The sequence below is a fragment of the Pongo abelii genome, chromosome 7 (assembly GCF_028885655.2).
Source record: "Pongo abelii isolate AG06213 chromosome 7, NHGRI_mPonAbe1-v2.0_pri, whole genome shotgun sequence".
Taxonomy (NCBI): Eukaryota; Metazoa; Chordata; class Mammalia; order Primates; family Hominidae; genus Pongo; species Pongo abelii.
Genome location: NC_071992.2, coordinates 119,144,313 through 119,168,434, shown reverse-complemented (window position 1 = coordinate 119,168,434; position 24,122 = coordinate 119,144,313). Strand labels below are relative to the sequence as shown.

The window sequence follows — 24,122 nt, the reverse complement described above, 5'->3', positions numbered from 1 at the left end:
CTACCTCTTCATCGACTTCTTAATGACCTAACGGATAGACACACCGATCCCTTTGTGCCCTGCAAGGCTCTTTGTGAGCTCTCCTGCTTCTTCTGGCCTGATGGGTTTATGCGCTTCTCTCTGTCCTCTATGCTCCAGCCTTATGGGACATTGAAGGCACCTCACAGTCTTTATAACACTGTTCCTTCTACTCTGAAGGCTCTCCCAATTGGCCTAATTCTCCATCTTGACTTAAACATGAATTTTTGGGGAAGGGGCACCTTCCCAGACTCCTCCTCAAAACCAGGTTGAACTCCCCTGCACTCCTGCAGTAGTGTACTTCTCTTTGGAGCATTCATCACTGTTGGTATCATTTGTTCCATGTCTGCTTGCCCCATTGGTCTGGGAGCTCCATGAAGACAAGAACCATACCTGGGTTGCTCAAACAATATTTGTTGAAAGAGTCTTGAACTGTTGAGCCGGTTGCCAGAGCAGGTATCATCACTGCAGGAAGAAGCTGCCATATGGATCTCTATGTGTTAAAGTGTTTTTTCCCTTGATGTACTAAACAGCTGAAATTCCAAAGAAAGCAAGTACAAACATGAACCATGCTTGCTGTTCTAATTCCTATGGAGATATCAGGGAGTGAAAGGAACAGCTCGCATAAACAGTGAAGTCAGCCCTGACAGAGACTTGTCATAGGGTGCCACCACTCGTCCCACCCTCCTCGGAAGGGGTTGCTATAGTTCCCAGGGACTCCCAATGAAAGCTGGTGTCTTTCCAGGGTTCAGGGCTGAGTGAAAACTTGAGGACAGTATGTTGAGCCTTCTCCAGATTTCTCCTGAAGTTATAAGCGATTGCATTTACCATTTGGGGGTTTGTGCTGCAGGAAGGAGAAATACCTTTTCCTCATGGACATCAAAGCCCTGTAGCAAAAGCAGTTCTCCAACCTCAGCTTGGTAAAGATCACGCTGAACTCAGCTTACAGGAAGAGCTTGGTGATGGGGCTGGGGATGCTGCACAGGGGCTGGTGAGTGTTCATGTAGACCAGAGTCATATAGGGCTTTCCTTCCCTCTTGCCACAGATGGCTACATTACTGCTGGGAAGGGGAGATTTGATGATGGGACTCCAGTAAGGTGCTGAGGGCCTGACCCCCAAACTTTTTGATTCTGGGACTAGAAGGTCTACAGGGCCAACTTTGTGCAGAACAGGAAGGGTCTCCAGCCTCCAAAATGCACCTCCTTTTCACAGATGCTTAAAATTCCTTGCCCAGGTGGTATGATTTGAATGTTTGTGTCCCCTCCAAAATTCATATTGAAACTTACTCCCCAGCTGTGGTGGTATTAAAAGGTAGGGCATTTGGGAAAGCGATTAAGTCATAAGGGCAGAGTCTTATGAATCACTGCTGTATAAATGGGCTGAAGGGAACTAGCTTAGGCCATTTTTTGCTCTTCCACCAGGTGAGGATACAGCATTTATGCCCTTTTTGCCCTTTGTCTCTTCTGCCATGTGAGTGCACCTAGATGGCACTGTCTATGAGGAATGGGTCTTCCCCAAACACTGAACCTGCTGGCCCCTTGGTCTTGGACCTTCCAGCCTCTAGAACTGTGAGAAACAAATTTGTGTTTAATTTATAAATGACCCAATCTCAGATATTTTGTTATAACAACATGAATGCGCTGACAGCTGAGAATCTGGTCTTTTATTATACTATGATTCTCACTAAACTTTAAATTTTAGTTACCTCCAGGAGAGGGAATATGGTAACTTGTACTCAGCTCTCCCAATCTTTTCAAGGCACAGGATTCTTATTTGATACAATGACCTCATAGTTTGCTTCTAGGTTGAAGAAGGAGAGAGAAAATGATAAATTCACATCATTCTGTGACAGGAATTAAAGAAAAGACTACATTATATTGTGTGTATTTGCAACGTCTCTCTACTTCCTCTAATCCTTAAAGGCAAAAGATTCTTGTTTGCTAGAATGATCTGATGGCTTGCCTCAGGGTTAAGGAATCCCGGTAATTAGCCAGTGGAAAGCAAGTCAAAGAAAAGAGAAACATTAAGTTGATTTATTTAATAGGCTTTAGGTGGAAAAGGGATGGAGAAGCAGAAGAGTGGTATCAGGGAAAGAAGATTTGGGGAAAATCTCTCCCTGCTTCATAAGAAAGTCTGAGATTAAGAGGATTTCAAAGAGGTTTTCTTTGCATCAAAAGAAAACAACTTCCTTTTTGATATTTTTTCTTGAGAGACAAAGCAGGATTTGAGTTGCTTTTTCTTTCTTCATTGGCATATCTCTGAATTTGACTCCATTTTGAAACTGAACCTCTTGGGGCCTTAAGCATCTCTGCATTGATGACTTAAATTCATGTTCACCCAACAAGCGTCTTTGGTGGCTGGTTCACTGTGTACCAGGGAAGAATGTGCTATCATGATGTGGGCACTGCTTTTGGAGTCAGGCAGACCTGGGCTCAAATCCCAGCTCTGTCCCTTGTATGACCTTTCAGAAGAGGCTAAATAATAATATTGACCATGTGCCATATTTACTCCTGCAAGTGAGCATTGTTATTCTCATTTTACAGACTAGGAAACAGTGGCTCAGAGAGGCCAACTAACTTGCTAAAAGACAACCAACCAGTGATGGATCCAGGACTCAACACCCAGATCTGTGTGACTCCAAAGACGTCTTGCTCCCATCTATTTGCTCCCATCAAAGAAGAAAGAGTAGGTGAGCTGACACACAGTCAGGGCTAATTTCACAGTTCCCCACTCCCAGGCGCAACAATGGCAAAAGGCTGATTTCAGATCCTTTCTTGAGAGCAAGAGAGGGCACTGAATGGGTGAAAGAAAATGGAGAAAAGAGGCAGAGACAAGGGAATGTCACCAAAGACCAACTTTGCCAAGTTGGCCAGGATGTAGCGACTCCTAAAGGAACTAAAATCCAGATACTAAGGGGCCCCAGGAGGCCAACCAGGAGATCAGAGGTTGAGCTGAAGCAGGAGACCCAGATTTACAGAGCAGATTGCTGCTCTATCAGGGTCTGTTTACTGCATGCATATCAGAGGCCTGATAAGTGACGCCTGTGACAGGGGTAAGGCATAAAGCATAATGTTCACAAGCTCTTTCTATGCCTCACCTTCTTTAGAAGGACAGATAATTGGGGGCTTGGCTAGCTACTGAAACTTGGTTATGCTGAATGGAAGTGGACAGAGCCATAGAAAAACAGACCACAGGGTTGCAGATCGTGGAGTTCTACACCAAATACTCACTGCACCTCTCTGATGTGCTAGGCTCTGCTCTAGGGCTGGGGGTACAGAGGGGAGAGAGAGAGGCTCAGTCCTTGCCCCCGGTGGTGATATCTGGGATGCTGGTAAGAGAGAAGTCTAAGAGGTATTGCTGGTGGCAAAGCACAGAATGGGCCACAGAGAAGCACAGGCCAAGTCATGCATGGCCATATGTATCTTGCTAAGGAGTGGATGCTGTCCCATGGCAACGGCAGCCCAGGAACTGTGTGGAGGATCCATTAGAAGGGCTCAAGCCTGGAGGTAGGGAGTCCGGCCAAGGGAGCATTGCCTTGGGGGTGCTGCCTCCTTTTAGAGTTTCCCTTGGTCATCTAAATGTATTATCTTCCCAGCTGGACTCACCGAATTGGAAATCTCTCTCAGAAGGCTGTAACTGAGACTTGTGCCACTTCAGAATGATGGCTTTTGCCAAAAAACTCACCTGATAAGTGACTATTTAGAAAGAAAGGGGGCAAAGCAAAACAATGGTGAATTAATAAGGATAATCCTGTATCTATAGCCACAATCTAAATGAGAAGAATTTCAGTAACAATTTAGAAAGGACACAGTCAGGATGAACAGGATTATGTTTGACAACCTACTCACTACATAGCTCACTATCAATAATTAAGTAGTTGGCCGGGCACGGTGGCTCACGCCTGTAATCCCAGCACTTTGGGAGGCTGAGGCGGGTGGGTCACCTGAGGTCGGGAGTTGGAGATCAGCCTGACCAATATGATGAAACCCCGTCTCTACTAAAAATACAAAAATTAGCCGGGCGTGGTGGCACATGCCTGTAATCCTAGCTACTCGGGAGGCTGAGACAGGAGAATCGCTTGAACCCGGGAGGCGGAGGTTGTGGTGAGCTGAGATTGCACCATTGCACTCCAGCCTGGGCAACAAGAGTGAAACTCCATCTCAAATAATAATAATAATAATAATAATAATAATAATAAAGTAGTTGGTGACACTCAAACTCTGTTGTGGCAGTCACATAAGACACTGATGCTGCGGGTTTTCTACTGAAAGTATAAAACAAAAACTCCAAGTGGGCTAATTTGATTTTGTATTTCTGAAATGCGGAATTGACTCTTAAGCCCCCATTCCTGTCTCTGCAGCTTTCCCTGGGTAGCTTGGAAAACAAGTTTAAGCTTACTCTTTCTCGTGAGAAATCTAATTTGAGCTCCCCCTTTTGACAAGTGCCTGCAAAGTTCTGGGAGTAGATGCAGTTGGCTTTGCCTTAAATCAGATTCGTGTTCTTGATATTTATGGAGGGGGCTGGCTTTTCTGATGCAACAGTTTGAACATCATCATCCGTAAAGTCCATAACCTGCTTGTGTGATCTGACCCCACTCTAAATGCATGGATTCCATTTTGAACCAGAAGTTCTGCTTGGTTTGGCACACTAGAACCAGGGCGTGTGAAGACAGAAAAATTGAAATCGTGTACGGTAGGTTTTCTTCAGTGTAAAACAACAGCAAAACTGATATTTCTTTGTTTCCATTTCTTTGTTTCCCATTCAAAACATCTGGATCACCCTGCAGGGATATACAAGAATCCCTGTAGAAAACCTCATGAACTCAAGGTCATGCAGAGACTTAGGGAAGAACTGGGACTAGCTTATCAAGACTCTACACTACTGACCCAGGGCTTGGCAGTTTCTGTCCTAGAAATCAGCACATGTAGCTCATGCGTCACTGAGAAGGTGGTCACCCTAAGAAGTGGTTCCCCACTCTATGTTCTAAGATATTCCTCTCTCAGAAACCACATCTGTTTTCAACTTTTTTTTTTTAGACAGTCTCACTCTTGTCACCCAGGCTGGGGTACAGTGGTGCAATCTCAGCTCACTGCAACCTCTGCCTCCCAGGTTCAAGCGATTCTTCTGCCTCAGCCTCCCAGGTAGCTGAGACTACAGGCGTGTGCCACCATGCCCAGCTAGTTTCTTGTATTTTATTAGTAGAGATGGGGTTTCACCATGTTATCCAATATGGTCTCAAACTGCTGAGCTCAGGCAATCCACCCGCCTCAGCTTCCCAAAGTGCTAGGATTACAGGTGTGAGCCACTGCGCCCAGCCTGTTTCCAACTAATTTAACTCACATCTGATACCCAACTCTCTGCTCCCATTAGTTCATCTCAACTGGGATTTGCTGACTCTCTATACATGCCAGCCATTTCACCAGGCTCTGGGGACTCACAGAGGCATAAACTGCCATCTTCACCCTGCAGGCACTCAGATCTAGGGCAGGAGTTGAAAATGGAAATCAATGAAGTCCTTATAAATCATGTCATCCTTGTGGTCTAGTCCTGGAGTGCCATTAGATTAAAGGAAATAATGTTCAACCCTCATAAATTATTGGAAAGTAATCTAAATCCTTTACTTGCTTTTTTCAAAGAAAAGCAAAGAAAGTTTCATTCATATTCCATTGCAACACTTTATAATATCCCTAGATAATTGCTGAATAGTCAAGAAAACAGAAATATAGGCTTAATGAAAACATGAGAGAAAAGTTCAAAGACATGGAGGAGAATGGATGAAAGGGGGTGAGACTGGAGGAAGGAAAATTGGCTAGACCTATTACCGTGGTAGTAATTGGAGGCAAGAGGTGATGAGAGCCTCAACTCAAACAATGGGATGGGGGCGGAGTTGAACAGGATGAATTCAAGAGATATTTAAGAGAGATGTGAGGGAGAGATTCAGGAAGTGATGTTGACAGCCCTGCAGGACCAGCTGAAAGTCTAACTTCCTCACATGGAGGTTTCTTGAGTCACTTTAGACTCAATACGTCCAAACTGCATTTACCGTGTTACCTTCAAGCCAGTTCTCCTTCCTGACTCTGCCATTTCTGTCAGACATGCCACCAATTTTCTAACCTCTGGCCTTAAAAACTGGTGACCTATCATTTCCCTTCCCTTCTCCTTCATTCCCTGTAATCACGTCTGACACTAATCCCTGCGTATCTCCTCAAATCACCTTTTGTTCTCTATTTATGCTTCCACTGGAAAGGTCCAGTTCACCTCATCTCACCTCTAGATTACTGCAGTAACCTCCAGCTGGCCTCCTTGACTCCAGTCTCCTCCCCATTGTCCAGCACATCCTAATCACAACAGGAAGACGGATCTTCCCTCAGCATGTCTTTCTCCCTCACACCGTATTGCCCCACTGCATCTGGTCCAAACAGCTCTGTCTGGCTTGCAAGAGCTCCATCCTGTGGGCTTATGGTAATCATCAAGCTTGGTTCTGGTGGGTGTCCCTAGGCTCCTCAGAAAGGCCAGGCTCATGCCCACCTAGGTGTTATTGCTCCACATGATCCCCCACCTGGAATGCTCGTTTTCCCTCCTTCACCTTTCCAGTCTGGTGAGGGGGCGACCTCTGATCAGTGCCTTGCTTGCTGATGACTGTAGTGTCACACAGCTTAACTCTAAGTGATCCCTTGCTTATTCCAAGCGTCCAAGTTTTCTCCCCCAGCTGGGCTGTCTATTCCCTCGGGAACAAAAAAATCTCTCACTTGCTCAGCTGTCTCTGCTAATCCTGGAAGAAGAAAGATCTCAAGGGAGCTTTAGTATTTCAGTTTTTGATCATATTTACGCTATGTTTTTATCCATATACAGCATGAAAAATACAATAATGTTTGAAAATTCTTGCACAATTTGATCTCTAATTCATGTTACACTATTAAATTATAATTATTAAATTACATATTTTAAAACCAAAGATTTAAGGTGAAGCTATATCTTAGGTCATAACCTCTTAACAAACATGAACATCTCCATGTCTACAAGTTTTAGTAGATGTATTCTATTTCTTTTTTCTTCATGAGAATTTGTAAATGTTCCTAGACAAACAGAAAGGAGTTTCTGTTCATGGGGAGCACACTACCTGCCAGGCACTGAATTAGTTGCTTTATTTTATTTAAGCCTCACTACTATCCTTGTTTCCCTAAAAATGAATTTTTATTTAATAGTTATATTTAAAAATAGTATTGCACATGTCAAAAAATGCACTTTGAAGTCTAATGGAACTAAAAGGTACTCCAATCTCCACTTTTAATGTTTCAAAGAAAATAATGAGACATTGTTTTAGAAAGTCATCGATTAAAATAAAGATGTGAGATTTTACAAGCAATTAGAGAAAATCTGTAACATGAATAAAGATTAAAAAATATACGTACTCATTTCTCACTGTTGAATACATCTTGGCATGTTATCGAGCAAAGATCAAACAGTTTATAACTTCAAGATACTGAAAGGTTGAGGAAGGGGAACGTGTGCCTGATTACTGGGCTATGAAAACTGTAAGTAGAGGAACATGCAGGTGTATTTTATCTTGCAGAATTCCTTTAGAAATCTCTATATTTCTGAGCCCCTCTGCTCCACACACCCTGCATTCTGACCTCCTAAAACACAAAATTATCAACCCTTTCTTATTATTTTAAAAGGATACATTCTTCGTTAATGATTCCCTTCCTGACCTAATACCACCGCCTGTTATACAGAGCCTGAACTTCTAAGCCATGTGCAGCCGCCTGTCCCTCAACATCCCTTATCCTTTTCCCAGTAACCCCATCCCCACTTTCAGACAGTGTGGGGTCAGATCCCATGACCAAAGGCAAAGCCAGTCACACTCAGCATCCTTGTAGACCATGTGGTTCAGGGACATCGCACGGCCCGAGTTAGTAAATCTTAGGGCTTCTGCAGGAGCTACTAGAAAAATGGCTCTATCCATTGGACTTGAATCTGGGAGCTGTGAGGTGGGGCTGTGGCAGTGGTCTGGCCATGGCAAAGGGAGGGCCTTTTTGAGAATGAAGCCAACAGAAGAAGGGGTTTGAGAGAGGGAGATGCTAGGTCCATGACATCAGGTGACTTGAACCCAGCCTTACTCCAAGCCAGCCCTATCCTAGGCCTTCCTATTACCTGAACCAATATAGACCTGATTCTTTGCTTCGAGTTTTACTTTGTTTTTTTTTTGGATGTTTGTTTGTTAATTTATTACTTGCCACCGAAAGAGTCCTAACTGACACACAGTGTAAACTTCAAGCTCTAATCTTTATTAGCACTCACCTAAGTTCAGCACTCCTTGGACACCAAGTCACAAAAGATTCTCTATCTTGTTTGCATGGAAGCTGGGATCTACACTGGGGTCCAGATGTGTCAGGACCAACTAGTGGGTGCCAGAAGCATATCTGCATTAGGGATTAAGGGGTCTCACCAAAATAACTCCCTCTAAGGGAAGAAGGACCCAGGCCCAGTGAGCCTTACCCAGTGTGAAGATAAGCCAAGCCCCAGAGGTCAGAGGGGAGGAGCATGTGTCCTGTCCATAACCTGACCCCAAAGAGATGAGGAGCCATAAGCAAAAAACAGAAAGCTGTTTGCCAAAATATTAACTAAGACATAGAGTACAAGCAACACTACTTGGGGGCCCCTCTAAGCTTATAGCTTAACACAAAAAGGGATGAGAGTCTCCTCTCCTGCTTTACAATACAACTCTGTTTGTTCTGCACACCCTCGCTCTGGAGCAGGGTTTCTCAGTCTCAGCAATATTGACATTTGGGATGGGTAATTTTTTTATTGTAAGGAACCGTCCTGAGTATTACAGGATGTTTAGCAGCACTCCTGGTCTCTACCCGACTGGATGCCAATAGCATCCCCACTCCCATCTTGTATTATAACAACCCAAAATGTCTCTAGACATTGCGAAGCCACCAGTTGAGAACCACTGCTCTCAAGCATTGGTGGCTGTGGCAATAATAAAGAGGGGACTTCAGTGCCCACTAGAAGTGGCAGTCATGCCCAGCCACAAAAATAAATGTGCCTGGAAGATATGACAGTGCCTGGGGTGTGTGTATGGGATGGGAGGAAGAACATCGAGGGAGGGGGCACTTTCTAAAGCAGAAAATGAAAGAAGTAAAAGCAAAAATAGGACCCCCAATGGTAGCAGAACAGCACGTGGCCAATATTACCTGTAAGGGCCAGCTGAAATACTTTGGGAGACTTTGCAAAAGGGCTAAGGTCCTGAGAGAACAAGTAGTGGCATGAAACAGTGAAATAGCTCTCTGAGCTCACTGCTTTCCATGTGAGCCCATTTATATCCAAAGACAAGTGGGACTTGAGGACGTTTGGATTAAACTTGGAAAATTGCATAACCTTGAACCATATCAAATAGCTCGGCTCAAGATTATCCATTATCATCTGCTCAGTCACAAGTTCATTTACTTATAGCCACAGGATAAGAAACTCCAGAAAGCACTGTTTAAACTCAGTGCGTTCTCTATTTCTGGGGCATGGATGTTGCAGTGTGTGGATTGGGAGGCTCATACTGAGAGAAAGCAGGAAGGGGTTTCCTGGGCAAATTTAATCAAGAGTCCCTGGGGTAGCAGGAAGATTAGCTTGAATGAAGAGGCCTTGAGACAGACAAAAAATCGTCTCTATTAGGGCATGCATGGAGCTTGGTGGAAGAAGCAGGGCCCTTTGGAATTTCAAAAGTAACCAGATCCATTTATTCACTGCATTTTTATTGGCCCTTTTATGTCTAACGCTGAGGGGCTATAGTGTCATAAGAATTGGCTTTGCCGTCAAACAGCACTGGGGTTCAGTCCCTTCACCACTACCTACTTGTTATGTGATCTTAGGCAAGTTCCTTCTGCAAGTCTCTATTTCCTTATCTAGTAAAGCAGAGACCATAGTTGCCTCCTCGCAGGATGATTGTGAAGGTAGCATAAAGAAAGTGGCTAGAGCAGACCTGACACTTAGCAGGTGCCTTACTACATGCTGGGGAGCCCCCCATAAAGGGAAGCAACTCCTGGACATCCAGTAAGGGGATGAGCGTTCCTTGGATGCTGTTACCAGATGGGCCCTGAGGGAGACTCACAGATGAATGAGGCTGGGTCCCTAGCCCTGAAGAGGCTGGGCATCCCATTCTTCAGATCTGCTCAACACTCACATTGTGCTTAGGTGTGGAAATGGGCAGTGGCAGCTACAATGAAAACTAACCCAAGATGCCAGAACAAGCAGAGAAGACAAATAAGGTTTCATATGAACAAGAGATGAAGACTGGGCTTTTGCTCCCTAGGCAATGTACTAAGCAGTTAAGGAGATGAACAAGTAACCCAAGGTCCCTACAAGGCCCATGGCCACAGTGACTTATATTTCAAGTTCAAAGTCCTTTGTACACTTGTGACTATTTCATTAATGATTTGGTTATGTTCATCCCCAGTGCTAGATGATAATCCTTTCTCAAATGAAAAATGGTGCCATTTGGGGGAGGAAAGAAACATAGTATCACAGAGAATCCAGTTTACAATCCCAATCCCTCCAGTCTCCCCAGATCACTCAGTGAGGTGTCATTGGTCTCAGTCTCTGGGGAGTCATTTAATTTTGAGGCATGGGGCAGAGCCCCGTATGTTACTCTGAAGCACTGATGTCTTTGTTATAGCAAGAAATTAAATTGACATAGGAATAGGGAATGATGTTGATATCTTTATACTTTGATAAATTATGTGTGTATAAACTTTAGGATAACCATTAGAATAGAAAGAGAATGCAAAGACTCCAAACTATTATAGGGAAAAACATAAGAAATGAGGAACAATCCAAAAGAAGATAAAAACACAGATGAAAAAAATAGAAAAGTAGGAGGAGAAAATTTGAAGAATTTTATGGGCCCATTTCTTTGCATGAGTAGAAAGTGTGGTGCTCCCTGGAGAGGGTGGGGCTGTGATGGGAGTCGGGAGAGTTCGGAATGGTTAAAGACAGGAATGAGCAGAGACCATCTAGATTGAGTCAAGTAATCATCTTGCAGCAACCAGGGCCTGGCTGAGGCTTCAAATTACGCTTTTGCAGTAGAAGCAATCAGCTATAAAGATACCAAATCATGCAGAAAGCTGCCTGGTACGTACAGAATCAGTGCACAGAGAATTAGGCGTTGAGGCTATTCTTCGGAGACGAGGGAGTGGTGAAGCCGGGGACAAGAACACCACTCCACTGCCCATCATGCCACCGTGACCAAGGACGTAGATCTCTCCTTTACAGAGGGCTGGATAAACGCTGAGACATTCTTATTACCCAGTTCCCACACTGATCAGACTCAGGCAAGTCATAAATCAACAGAATAAATGACAGCTCTCTGCGGTTTAGTCCACATGGTTCTCCTGAGCCTGCATCTTGGTTGTTAGCAGCTGAACAGTCACCAGTTCTGCCCTGGGTGAGTCACCACATCTGGTTGCCACGCTTATCTATTTTAAGTTGAACTTCTTTAGCTTCAAGTTCAGATGACTTTTTACTATGTTTTTGTCCTCCCTCCCATATACACTCACATGTGCTCATGCACATGCTGAAGCCTCTGGAACTATCTGGGAGGGAGCAAAGGGTAACACAAGGCAGCATAGACTGGAGGACAGATGGACTGAGTTCTGTCGTCACCAGCTATGTGACTCTGGGCAAGTCACTAAGCCTCTCAGAGCCAGCATTGTCTCACTTGTAAATTAGGGATTGAATGTTGGGGGATGCAGTGAAATCATTTATAAAGTACCTAACACTGTCTGCCACACAGAAGGTGCTCAATGAATGGCAGATCTCATCCCCTGCAGCTCTCTGTGTATTAGCACAACTCTGGTGACATGGTATGAAGGCAGAATAACCCTCGGTCCCAAAGATGTCCACTCCTAAGCGCCAGAACCTATGAATACATGAGGTTCCACAGCAAAAGGGAATTCAGGTTGTAAGTGGAATTAAGGTTGATAATCAGCTGGTCTTAAAATAGATTATCCTGAAATATCCTGGTGGGCCCAATGTAATCATCAAAGTCCTTAAAGGTAAAACAGGGAACCAGAAGAGAGAGACTCAAAGGAGATATGACTGTTTTTAAAGGCACAGAGAGATGCAATGTTGCTAGTTTTGAAAATGAAGGAAGGGGCCATGAACAAAAGCATGCAGGCTGCCTCTAGAAGCTGGAAAAGGAAAGGAAATGGATTCTCCCAAGGAGCCTCCAGTAGGGCACGCAGCTCTGATGACAACATATCAGCCTTCTAACCTATGGAGCTAGGAGTTAATACATTTATATTGTTCAAGCCACTAAAGTTGTGGTAGTTTGTTGCAGTAGCAATGGAAACAAACACACTTGACATCATGGGAGTTTCCCGTTCTGTTTTCAGGGACCATGCCCAGGAATTCAGTTAATACCTAATGGTGCTCTGTAAACTTAAGTATTCCAGTGACACAACCATAACTTCTACACCTGCAACCAGCTTCAATAATTATATGCCTAGGTTCATGAGCAGATATGGAGCAGAGGTGGTGGGGCTGGATAGCTACTCACTGCAACTTTGTTGGAAAAGAACTGACCACTGCTAGCAATTCCATGGCAGTAATACTGAAGCCTGAGTGTCCACCCACTGCCGGAAAACATGCTTCATGACACCTGGGCCTGAGAGGCTCTCCCAAGCTATAGATTACCTGGTTTTGCAGGGTTGTCCCATACCCACCTCCCCAGATCTGGTCCCCCCATACCCTCTCTTACCTGTACATGGTGTGTGGCCATGCTACCTGCACAGTCCTTCTTGAACCAGCAGAGCCCCTAAACTGTTATCTCTCCATGCAAGTGCAAAGGCAAGAGGGTAATGGGCTAATGGGCAAAACCAGGAAAATAAGAACAGTGGAAGTGGTTAGGACTCAAAAGGGAAATAAGACATTCCATGTTCTTCTCCACTTCCCATCACCTTTGGGATTCTGACAATGGACTCTTGGCCATCTTGCTGGTGTCCACCCAACAGCCATTCTCACTCTCCTTGGCAGACCTCATTTCCTATGACAAAGGCTGAAATGGCAATCCTGGCTCTCCCAGCTCCCCAGCAGCACTTCCCCCAGCCCCAGGAAATAAAACATGACTGGTTTGAGATAATAATGGTTAAATCCTCTCATTTTCCAGTGATGTGTTCTATGGTGAGAATGTGATTTAATTCTGTCCCATGATATGTCAAGGTCATCTTCTGTGGGGCTTCTCAGGAAAAGATAATGGAGGAAACTTCCTTTCCTGCCTCTGAATGGTGTTGCCTGAGAGTGAATGAAGACCTGTCCTCATGAGGAAGAAGTCCTGGAAGCCTGGCCTCCCTGTACTATGGAGTTAGCTCACCCTGGAGCCTCCTTGCCTCTGAGTTTCTTGCTATGGAGATAACAAATTCCTTGCTGCTTAGCAGCCTGGTTGGTCATTCTGTCACTTGCAGCTGAAAAAGTTTATCCGTGAAAGCTCTCTTATGGATAAGTATCTTGGGATTCATGCAGACCTCAGGAATTCCTGGTCAGTTAGTGCCTTCTTGATGGAGATGTATGGACCAAGTGGACAACACAATAGTAATCAATAACACAGAGTCTCTACTATCAGGACTTCACAGTCAAACACTGTGAGGATGGAAACCTCTTCCTATCTGCTCCTACCTCTGGATTCTAGAAGTCATGAAGACAGTGTGAGTCTTGTCACTTACTTCATGTTAAATCCACATTTAAGTCTCACTAGAGATCATTGATTGTCAGATGGAAAATTTGTTCTCTTAAAAGCTCAGGTGTTCTGTATATAACCACATGTTAAATCTTTCTGTCCCTCTTCTCAACACTACAGAATGAGGCAGAAAGCAATAAAAGCCATTTGGGCAAAAGAGCAGCTGAATCAAGCACTTTGCAGAGTTCACATCAAAGGGGAGTAAATGTTCAAAAGCCCAAAGCCCTAGCCTTGTGCAGATCTAAACAGTAGGATACTGGCAAGGGAGCTGGCTGGAGCCTCAGAAAATGTACAGTTGAGATGTTGCACACCTGCAGATGAAGAAATGGGGGTTCTTTGGAGGCTAATTAATTCTGTGGCAAACCAGGGTGGGATATGAGACAGCAAAGGATGCAGAATGAGGAAGATAAAAGAAGAAAAGGCTCTGGATGAAGCAGAAAGGAAATTTCATGTCTCATGCCCGGCTAGGTGCTTCACCCAAAATCCTCATGGAGAGGGATCCGGAGTCAGCCCCAGAACGACACTGCAAAATCTATCCAGTATATAAAGTACGGTTATATATATGAATACATTTTTTATGTTCAGTGAACAGCATAAGGTATGTTCTATAATATAGATTTGGAGTTCTTAACTTTGGTTGCAAAATCCCAGGTTAAAAGAAGCCAGCTTTTCACCTGCTACCTAAGTGGGTGCCACCACCAGTATGCAGCATGTTTGGCCCATAGAAACTGCTAGTAAATATTACTTTTAGTATTAGCTACTATTAACCAAATTCTCATTTATTTTGTTATGGCTATTAGGTCCAAATCCCCTGTAGCTATGGCCCTAAGTCCCGAGGAAATCAATGTACACTAAGACAGAAACTATTTAGCTACAGCACATGGGGAATTTTATTAGCGGCATGGGGTTACCTAAAGATATTCCTGGCTGGGCGCAGTGGCTCATGCCTGTAATCCCAGCACTTTGGGAGGCCAAGGCGGGCAGATCACAAGGTCAGGAGATCAAGACCATCCTGGCTAACACGGTGAAACACCTGTCTCTACTAAAAATACAAAAAATTAGCCAGGTGTGGTTGTGGGAGACTGTAGTCCCAGCTACTCAGGAGGCTGAGGCAGGAGAATGGTGTGAACATGGGAGGCGGAGCTTGCAGTGAGCTGATATTGCACCACTGCACTCCAGCCTGGGCGACAGAGCGAGACTCCGTCTCAAAAACAAAAACAAAAAAACATATTCCTACAACACCCTGCTCACAGCCTGATTCACCCAGGGAGCTTTTGCAAAGATGAACACTCCAAAATTGCTAATTCCCTCCCCTTCCACCTCCAGAGCACAACCACTCACCTCTGGGGAGTGGCAGGAAGGAACCCTTGTGGGATAGTCAGTTCCTACAGCACCTCCACCCTTTCCTGAGAATTCTCTCTCTTCCTTTTAATATTCTGAAAGGCCTCAAAACCTCATCACCAAACCTAAACTCTACATCTTATATCCCAGAGAAAGGAAAGCCAGCTCTCTTCAACTTTTCCCCTTTTGAGCTGTGTTTTCAGGGATGCTATAACTGAGGTTTACTAGAGTTTTCTAATCCAATTATCCAGAAAGGAAAGAATAACAGAAAAGCTATTACATAGATGTTCGGTCATCCAGAGTCACCTGAATTCAAGAAGCTGGGCAGATAAAATGTTTGTCTTCATTCATTTTCAATCCTATCTATTTTCACACGATCATTGCTTTATATCTCAACTTGTTCTCCTCCTTGCCTGGAAGGGTTTCCCTAAGGAAGGCTTGCCTGCTGAATCCCAAATAACTGTCGGCCAGCATCCCCACTTTGCATCTTGCTCTGGCCCTCATTTTGTCTAATCCTCTCTCTACATCCTTCTGGTCCCTGTTTTCCAGTTTCTCTCTCCCTGGTGAGTCACGAGGAACGAGGCAAGGGCTTGAAGGATGCTAAAGTTGGAAGCCTCCTTCCTGTAACTGCCACAACATGTGAGGATCGTGCTTTGGATATAAAATATCTTGGAAGCAGCTCCTGTGCCAGCCAGGCCTGGATTCATGCTCTGCCAAATTTTTGTTCCGAGTCCCAGTTCCACTCCCTTTCCTCTCTGAGGCCAAGCACATGAGCCTTGCAGGGTGCAGCCAGCCAGGAAGTCCCAGATTCAGATCCTGGGTGCCATTCACGCAGTTAGATTTCTGGAAACCATAGTGACCACTAACAGTAAACCACGGGCACCGCCATGCTCTAAACACTGCTATGATTTTACCCAGTTGTTCTTTTCTTCCTGGAACTCTAGTTGTCTTAATTTCTCCATCTCAGAATTGCATTGCTCCCATTCACCCACCCTGTCCTATCTTTGGCCTGATCTCTTGGCTATAAATCTGCTCCTTTCTTCAACCTGTTCTTCACAGCTCCCCATTTCTGCACTCGCCCTACTTATCATTGTAATCCCAGAACCTGGCCCAGGCCTGCACTGTGGACAGATTCGCTTTCGGGCCTCACATTCCCTCTGAGCCAGCAACAACAACTTCCCTCTGCAATGAGTACAACCACCACTCTTTGATCATGGAGCTGGGAATTCTGGTCCTCATCGGACTCCCTTAGGGCTTATCCCTGAGACTCTAAGGCCATCACAGCCTTCATCCTCAGCCTGCACTACTGAGTATCCCTCCCACAGTAATTATTTGCCTACATCCTTATCTCCCCAGGAAGACCATCAGTGCCTCAAGAGCAGGACCTCGTGTTAGCCATCACCTGGCTGTGAGCCCAGCGCAGGGCCTGGCACATAATTGGCACCCACAAAGTTTTAAAGACTTCATAGTGACTGCTTCACATCCATTTGGAAGAAGACAGGATTGAATTGGACACACCCACATGAACTAGCTATGTGCCTTTAGCCAAGCCATCTCCACTGGTATTCCTCAGCTGGGAAACGAGGAGGGTGAAGCAGGCCTAGAAAATTTCTAAGGATCCTGTTCTGCTAAAAGTCTGTGACTCTGCCTAGAGCACATGGTGCTTCTATTCAGCACAGTGACCCTGCAAATGGTAGTTTTATTTGTGAAGAACAATTATCCAGAGTTTGGGATAATGCAGAAAAGATGATTAACGTTATGCCAGGAGCACTTCCCAAGAAGCTCACCCAAAGGTGTTCTGGGGTTCCTACCCAGCATGACTTTGCCCCCAGTGGACATGTGGAGATGTTTCAGCTGTAGAGGCCAAACATGCTACTAAACATCCTACAGTGCCCACGACAGCACCCCCAGCAAAGAATTATTTGGGCCCAAAATTTCCATAGTGCTGGAGGCATTGAGAGATCCTGGCCTAGAGTGTGCAACTTGGTTTGCACATTTGATTAGGGCCAAACAGCTTACAATTCTGAGAACTGATCATGCATGATGAGTTTCTTTTCTGTCTGATAGAGAAGAGAACCCCAAAGACTATAGGTTTGGGTTTTGTGGAATTTTTTTGTTTTTGTTTTGTTTTGTCCTTTAGGATGTAACTAGTTTTGTATTTAATTTAGCAATCTTATCTCAGCTTTCCATCTTTCCACCAACTATTTTTTAAAAGTTTCTCATATTCTCTTTTGTTCTGAGCCATTTATTTATTTTGTTTTTAAACTAATTTTTTTTTTTTTTTTTTGAGACAGAGTCTCACTCTGTATCCCAGGCTGGATGGAGTGCAGTGGTGCAATCTCGGCTCACTGCAACCTCTGCCTCCCGGGTCCCAGTTCAAGCAATTCTCCTGCCTCAGCCTCCAGAGTAGCTGGGATTACAGGCACACGTCACCATGCCCAGCTAATTTTTGTATTTTTAGTAGAGACAGGGTTTCACTATGTTGGCCAGGCTGGTCTTGAACTTCTGACCTTGTTATCCGCCCACCTCAGCCTCCCAAAGTGCTGAGATTACAGGCGTAAGTCACTGCGCCCAGCCTAAATTAAACTTTTTATTTCAAAATCATCTATAGATTGTTGTAAGAAATCGTACAGAGTGATCTGCATGCTCCTAATTTCCCCCAATGGTAACATCTTACAGAATTGTAGTACAAGATCCTATCCAGGGTACTGACATTGGTACAATCCACCTGTCCTATTTAGATTTCCCCAGTTTTAATTTGTACTCATTTGTATATTTGTGCTTAATCCTATATGATTTTATTACATGTGCACTTTTACTTATCCACCACTGCAACCAAGATACAGAACAGCTCCATCACCGCAAGGATTCTTCATGTCGCCCTTCTATTAATCACATCCTCATATTCTCTTTTGAGCTGACTTTATCATCCAGCCGTGACCCTCATCAATAAGTTAAAAAGATAGTGATACCTGCTCACTATTTATTTGTATGATAATTAAGTTTTCAACATTTTGAGAAATATACTTTGATATAGTCCTCTGCTTTTTAATGAAACTACCTATTAAGTAGCAACTTGATAACTGAGCTCCAATGACAAGACCAGATGGTTCCTAATTTCCCCACCAGAGATTATATTAATGAAAACCATCACTCTACATGCTAGGAACACACAGTGATCTTGAGCAAGCAGCCTAAATTCTATGTGATTTAGTTCCTTCTTCTCTAAAATAATAGCTCTGATTTTAAGGAATTTGTGGAGGATTCAACTAGTTAATATACACAAAGCTCTTAGAATAGTGCATGGCACATATAAATTTCAATAAATTTTATGGTATATTATTTCATTTAATGTCCACATCAATCCTATGAGGTAAGGACTCTTGTTACCCTAACACAACAGATAAGAAAACTAGGACTGAGAAAGTTCAAGTAATTTTCCCAAGGTCTCAGCCTAGTAAGAGGTAAAGCAACAATTAGAACTCTAGTCTCTGTGATTCCAAGCACCACCTTGCCCTATTTACTGTGAGAAATTGGAATTTTGTGAGAAATTGGAATGCTGTACTCAGAGTAAAAACCAGAAACTGCGGTCCTAGGGGAACACAGACTGCCAAGATGGTGGGGAATTTTGCATGGGATAGGTGGCTATCTAGAGAAGAAGAAGGCCGGGTACAGTGGCTTATGCCTATAAACTCCCAGTGCTTTGGGAGGCCAAGGTGGGAACATCACTCAAGGCCAGGAGTTTGAGACCAGACTGGGCAACATAGTAAGACCCCGTCTCTACAACAAATACAAAATTAGTTGGGAGTGGTGGTGTACACCAGTAGTCTCAGCCACTTGGGAGGCTGAGGTGTAGGATCAGTTGGGCCCAGGAGTTTGAAGCTACAGTGAGCCGAGATCATGTCACTGCACCCCACTGGGCAATAGAATGAGATCCTGTCTCAAAAAAAAAACAAAACAAAAAAAACAAAAAAAAAACCCGCACACAGAGAGAGTGAGAAAAGGAGAAAAGGAAAATTTGAGATCCATATATGCTCTCCATCTTTATGAAGTTTGAGAAATATCCCTTTTAACAACTTCAACAAAAACCCAGAGGAAAACCTTCATAAAATGAGCACAAGCATGCTTTGTCTAAATTTTCTTCCCACAGGAGGCTAGAAACACATGGGGAGATGAAACAAGTACCCACCAGCTCAAACTAACTCAGCAAATCCATCAAAGGGGAGGTAGCACAGCAGGAAGGCATGTGAGGGCCCTGCAGCATTTGCCCTCAGAAAGCAGAAGTTTTCTATTCACAGTTCTTCCTTCGAACTATTGATTCACATTGGGGCAAAATGAAAAATTTCCCAGATCATGTCAGAGGCAAGATAAGACTGCAGCCAACCAAGCCTGAGAGGAAACGAACCAGAAGCAGAGTCTGAACCCTTCATGCAGGTCCCTCCCATTTCAACTTCTGTGGAGCTAGGACAGCACAGGGCAGAGGTTTCCAAAAGGTGGGTCACAAAGACAATTTCCCTGGTGCATGGTACAATGAGAAAAATGAGATAGTGTGGTGGGTTAGTGTGGGTGCTAGGATTGCTCACTCCCTTTCTTAGCAAGATCGGTGGGTTTCTGTCCCTTCTTCAGGAAGGGCTTTCTTCCTCATATATTTATCCCTCTCCTCTCTCTTTTTTTTTTCTTATGGCACTTAGTTCTAACATTAATACTATGTCCTTTCCTTCTTCTTTCTTTTAAATCTATTACCCTGCACCTAGGCTTTAAGCATGAGGGCAGGAATTTTTGGGTTTTTTTATCACTATTATATTCTGCAATGACTAGAACAGTGCCTAGCACATCATAAGTGCTAGTACATACTTGCTGAATTAATTTAGCAGTGCTTTCTGCAGCGTGTGTGCATGTGCATGTGTGCATGTATGCGTGAGAGAGCCTTTCTTGTGAAATGGTAGAAGTAATAAATGACAGGTCTTTTTCATGCCCCCCTAAATAAAAACTTAGCACCTTGATCAGCATGCACACACACTCACACCTTTTTTTCTTTTAAATCTTACACATATTTTTTTCCTTTATACTGGCCAGTGAGTTCCAAAAGTCTGGGACTCAGTGGTGAAAGAGTTTTAGAGTAAAGCAAAGCTTGGCTTGAGTCTGGCACTTTCAACTGTGTAACTTCGGGCAGCTTCTTTTATATCTCGAACCCTCAATTTCTTCACCTACAAAATGGGAATAGTGATGCTAAACTCATCAGACTGTTCTACAAATTAATTGAGAGGATACTATGTAAAGCAGGGACCTGGTCCAGAGTAGGATTAGTGGTATAAATAGATGACACACCCTGTGTGGCTCTGCTGTGGGCAAGGCAGGACTTCTCCACCCAGGCCTTGTCTCAAAAGCCACCTTGGGGTTTGAGCTCTTTGCTCCAGTGAGACTGCCCACAACTGAGGTCATGCCCAGACAAATGCCACCCAAAGGCAGTTTCCTGGCATTCAGTGGAGTTATTCTTAATTCAATCCTGCTTCAAATTCAACTCCCTTGCTATAAATTTGAACATTGAAATCAAAGGTTTTAAGGTACCACTTCCAAATTGCTGAAGTAAAGCCTATTTGCTTAGGGGTGGTGACTTCCAAGATTCTCCCAAATTAGTGGATTTACACATGAATTCCTTTCCTCTTTTAACTAGGAAAGAGAGGAATCATGTCAGGAACCTCACAGAAGGATATCATTCAGAAATGATGACAAAACAATTCTGAAATTACAACATAAGTAAACAAAGAAACACAAATCATTTCTGAGCTATTTGAATTGCACACATTTTCAATCATTTATATTTTTGCTTTTATGAAAGCACACAATATTGCCTTTTGTTGTAGTTCACACTATTAGAGGATTGTGTTAATAAAGGAAAGTAAGTAAACTTGGGGTTGTGTAGAGAGAAAGAAAGTGAAGCAGAGATGAGGTCTCTGGTGCTTAGCCCTGAGAAAGACAGAGCTGAGTCAAAATGAGGAGGCCTGAGAAAAAGTTCTCTGGGCTTTCAACTGTTTAGGGCAGGGAGGGCAGAGAGGTGAGTAACTGCAGGGAGTGAGGAAGTTCCGCCACAGGCTGACAGGCTGTCCTGGAGTTATCCTGGGTGGAGATCAACTGGTATAATTCCATGCAATGAAAATGGAAGGGAAAAGCCCCCTTTAGCAGTGGTTACCATTTTTTCAAAATGATGCCCCAGAATTTGGGGGACTGTTGTCAGATTGCTGGCTGCCTTCCAATGTGAGGCCTTTGCTTTTGCTATTGTAACAGAATCTTGACTTTTAGCTGGTCTGTTGCTGCTCAGCTGAAAGATGTTCCCCAGCTTCCCTTGCAGCTAGATGTGGCCATGTGACATAGTTCCAACCATTACTATGGGAATGTACACTGTGGCTCTCTAAGAGGAGTTCAGGGTATGGAGCATTTCCCAAGCTTATCGAACCATGAAGCATGGCCAAGGTGCCTTCTTGGAGTGAGTCTAAAAAAGTGGCTTTCTCTATCCTCAGGTCTCTTCCAGATCCAAACATCTATGAATTACCCTTTGCCTATGATCTATTTCCAAATGCCTTCATCCAGGGTTTTCTCTGCTCCTTGCCTGCATCTTTGCAGTTCACAAGTTGAGCCCAGAAAATCAGCTAACTGGCATCCTTGCAGCAGAGTCCCAAGGTCATGGCTGGAAGAGTAGCAGGCCATGCTGTGAGTCTGTGAAGGAAGCCCTTCCTGGGGCTTGGCATGCAGTTTCCTTTGCCATCAGGCCCCTGGCTGTGCCCGATGTGCAAAGGTCCAGTCTCACCACAGTTGCTTCCCAGAAAACACACAAATGACTTTCTCCTTTATTCCCAGGACACACTGTCACTTTTTTCTTTTTCTTTTTTTTTTTTTTTTTTTTTTGATGCATTGCCAGAGGGTTCCCTGACAACCACATTGGAATTTGTCCATTTGTCCTTTCCTGTGAGAACTCCATTCTTGATGGGGGAGGCCGGCAGAATGGATTCAGGATCCCTTTCACAGTCTGAGCAGCTATCAGCTTCTGGGGTTTAAATCTTCCAAAAGCTGCTCTGTGTCCTAGCCCTGTAATTTTCATGCTCTGGATTGTCTATGGGTGAAGACCTCCAGTTTCTCTACAAGGACAACCTTTCTCATTGTGAGAATGCGTGTCCTTTCCATAGCCTCTTGCTCCTTAATGTGATAGGTTTTACAGTAATTTCTTCAGGCCCTTTTGGTTCTTATGTAGACTACAAGTCTGTGGGCAAGGACCATGACTAATTTTGTACTCTGCAGATAACTTTCCTCACTTAGCACCAGTGTTGCTAGTTACTTAATATTCCAATTCAACTTTGTCAAGGTTTAAGTTGAGTAATATTTTCCCTAATGCTTTTTAATTTTTTTGAGACATAGTATCATTGAAGTCCAGCTGATGGAACTTTAAGTATAAAGTTTGGAAATCTCTGGCCTCACTGGATGGTTTTGGCATGAATTTCATAAAAAACTTTTATTTACCAAGTACCTACTACATGCCAGACACTTTCCTACATTTTGGCCAATTTGCCTAAAAATGTGACAGTCAGCAAATTCCTGGGGGGATCTGAGGATATACTATCATTCTTCTGTTTCATGGTAATTGTGAAAAAAAACTATTATTAGCAAATATGGAATCATCCAAATGATCTCAACTTAGTAGGATTCCATGATTTGGTGCTGACATATGTATTGTTTTAAAGGCTGAAATGGCATCAATTCCTTCAATAGTCTTGAAGTATGAAAAAAGGAAGATATAAATGAGATCTCTATACTTCATTATGGCAAAATGGCATCATGGATGAAAGCTTCTGAGTCATTTAAATATAGAAGAGGGTGAGAGAATTGAATCATCACCTGTGCAGGAGCCCTGTGATGGAAACAGTGGCATCAACATCTGTGTGGCCACACAGTTCCCATCCTTAGATGCACCAACTTGCAGTAAGTGCAGTGGATGGCTAAAGCTGGCATCACCATTAAAATGAAAAATAACTGTGATAGTGATAACAATTCAAATGATGGCCCATCCTGCCTCAAAAATCAAAAGGATCCAGTGGACAAAAGTGAAATGGAAAATAAGCAAATGTATCTTTCTACCACTAAAAGCAATATTTGTGATTCAGTTTCCATGAAACAAAACTATTTGTTATATTAGATTAATGCTATTATTCAGAATGTCACTGGCCTGGTTTGCACCTCTCTCCTTTGTAAATCATTTTTTTTGTTTTATAATTGTTTATAAGCTATAAGGAGTAAATTTACCTGATTTAATATGCACATTTTTAAGTAAATCATAATTTTTAAAAAAGCATTCAAGTTATCCCCAGGGTCATTTAATCCCTACATCTGTGAAGTTGGCAATATTATCTCCATTTTACAGGGAAACTGGAGCTTGGGGATATAGAGCTCTACCTCAATGAGTGAAAAACAAGCCAGAGGCTGGGCATGGTGGTTCATGTCTATAATCCCAGCACTTTGGGAGGCTGAGGCAGGGGGATCACCTGAGATCAGGAGTTGGAGACCAGCCTGGCCAACATGGTAGAAAGCACGTCTCTACCAAAAATTAGCCAGGCATGGTGGTGGGTGCCTGTAATCCCAGCTACTCGGGAGGCTGAGGCAGGAGAATTGGCTGAACCCGGGAGGCCGAGGTTGCAGTGAGCTGAGATCGTGTCACTGTACTGTACTCCAGCCTGGGCAATAGAGCGAGACTCTGTCTCAAAAAAAAAAAAAAAAAAAAAAGCAAGCCAGAATAGAATTCAGTCTACCTAATCCTAATGACCTTCTATTGCCTTCCTAAAGCAAAAGATGCTTTCTTGGATAGGATATCTGACCTCTGGATCATTTTATCAAGTTGTAATTCACCAACAATCATTTCACTGAAAGGCCAAAAATACTAGCCAAGAGCTAGTCAAATGTTCTTTTCAATGAAGAGGGGTAAAAAAAGGACCCAAGGTTCCAATTTCCCAAACACTTCCCCATGGAAACAGAAGTAGATACAGGCAG

The 24,122-nt window shown here is 43.6% G+C and overlaps 2 protein-coding genes across 23 annotated transcripts in view; one reads left to right on the top strand and one right to left on the bottom strand.

Moving 5' to 3' along the window:
* BAALC (BAALC binder of MAP3K1 and KLF4) overlaps positions 1–24,122 on the bottom strand; it is a 97,875-nt gene that overhangs the window by 40,331 nt on the left and 33,422 nt on the right. The gene's annotated exons all lie outside the window — the stretch shown is intronic.
* The window catches only part of LOC134761961 (uncharacterized), a 159,082-nt gene that overhangs the window by 107,276 nt on the left and 27,684 nt on the right, over positions 1–24,122 (top strand). For 11 of the 21 annotated variants that reach the window (XR_010141255.1, XR_010141275.1, XR_010141271.1 and 8 more), the window contains one exon: positions 2,563–2,708. The exons of 5 other annotated variants lie outside the window; for them this stretch is intronic. Coding sequence is in view for 6 of the 16 variants with exons in the window: in XM_063726744.1 (XP_063582814.1) it covers positions 2,563–2,708 (146 nt within the window). In the remaining 10 variants the exon portion in view is untranslated. Of the gene's footprint in view, positions 1–2,562; positions 2,709–3,614; positions 5,188–6,266; positions 10,413–19,387; positions 19,583–24,122 lie in introns of those variants that run through there. 5 more of the 21 variants (XR_010141256.1, XR_010141274.1, XR_010141272.1 and 2 more) reach the window with 3 other exon arrangements.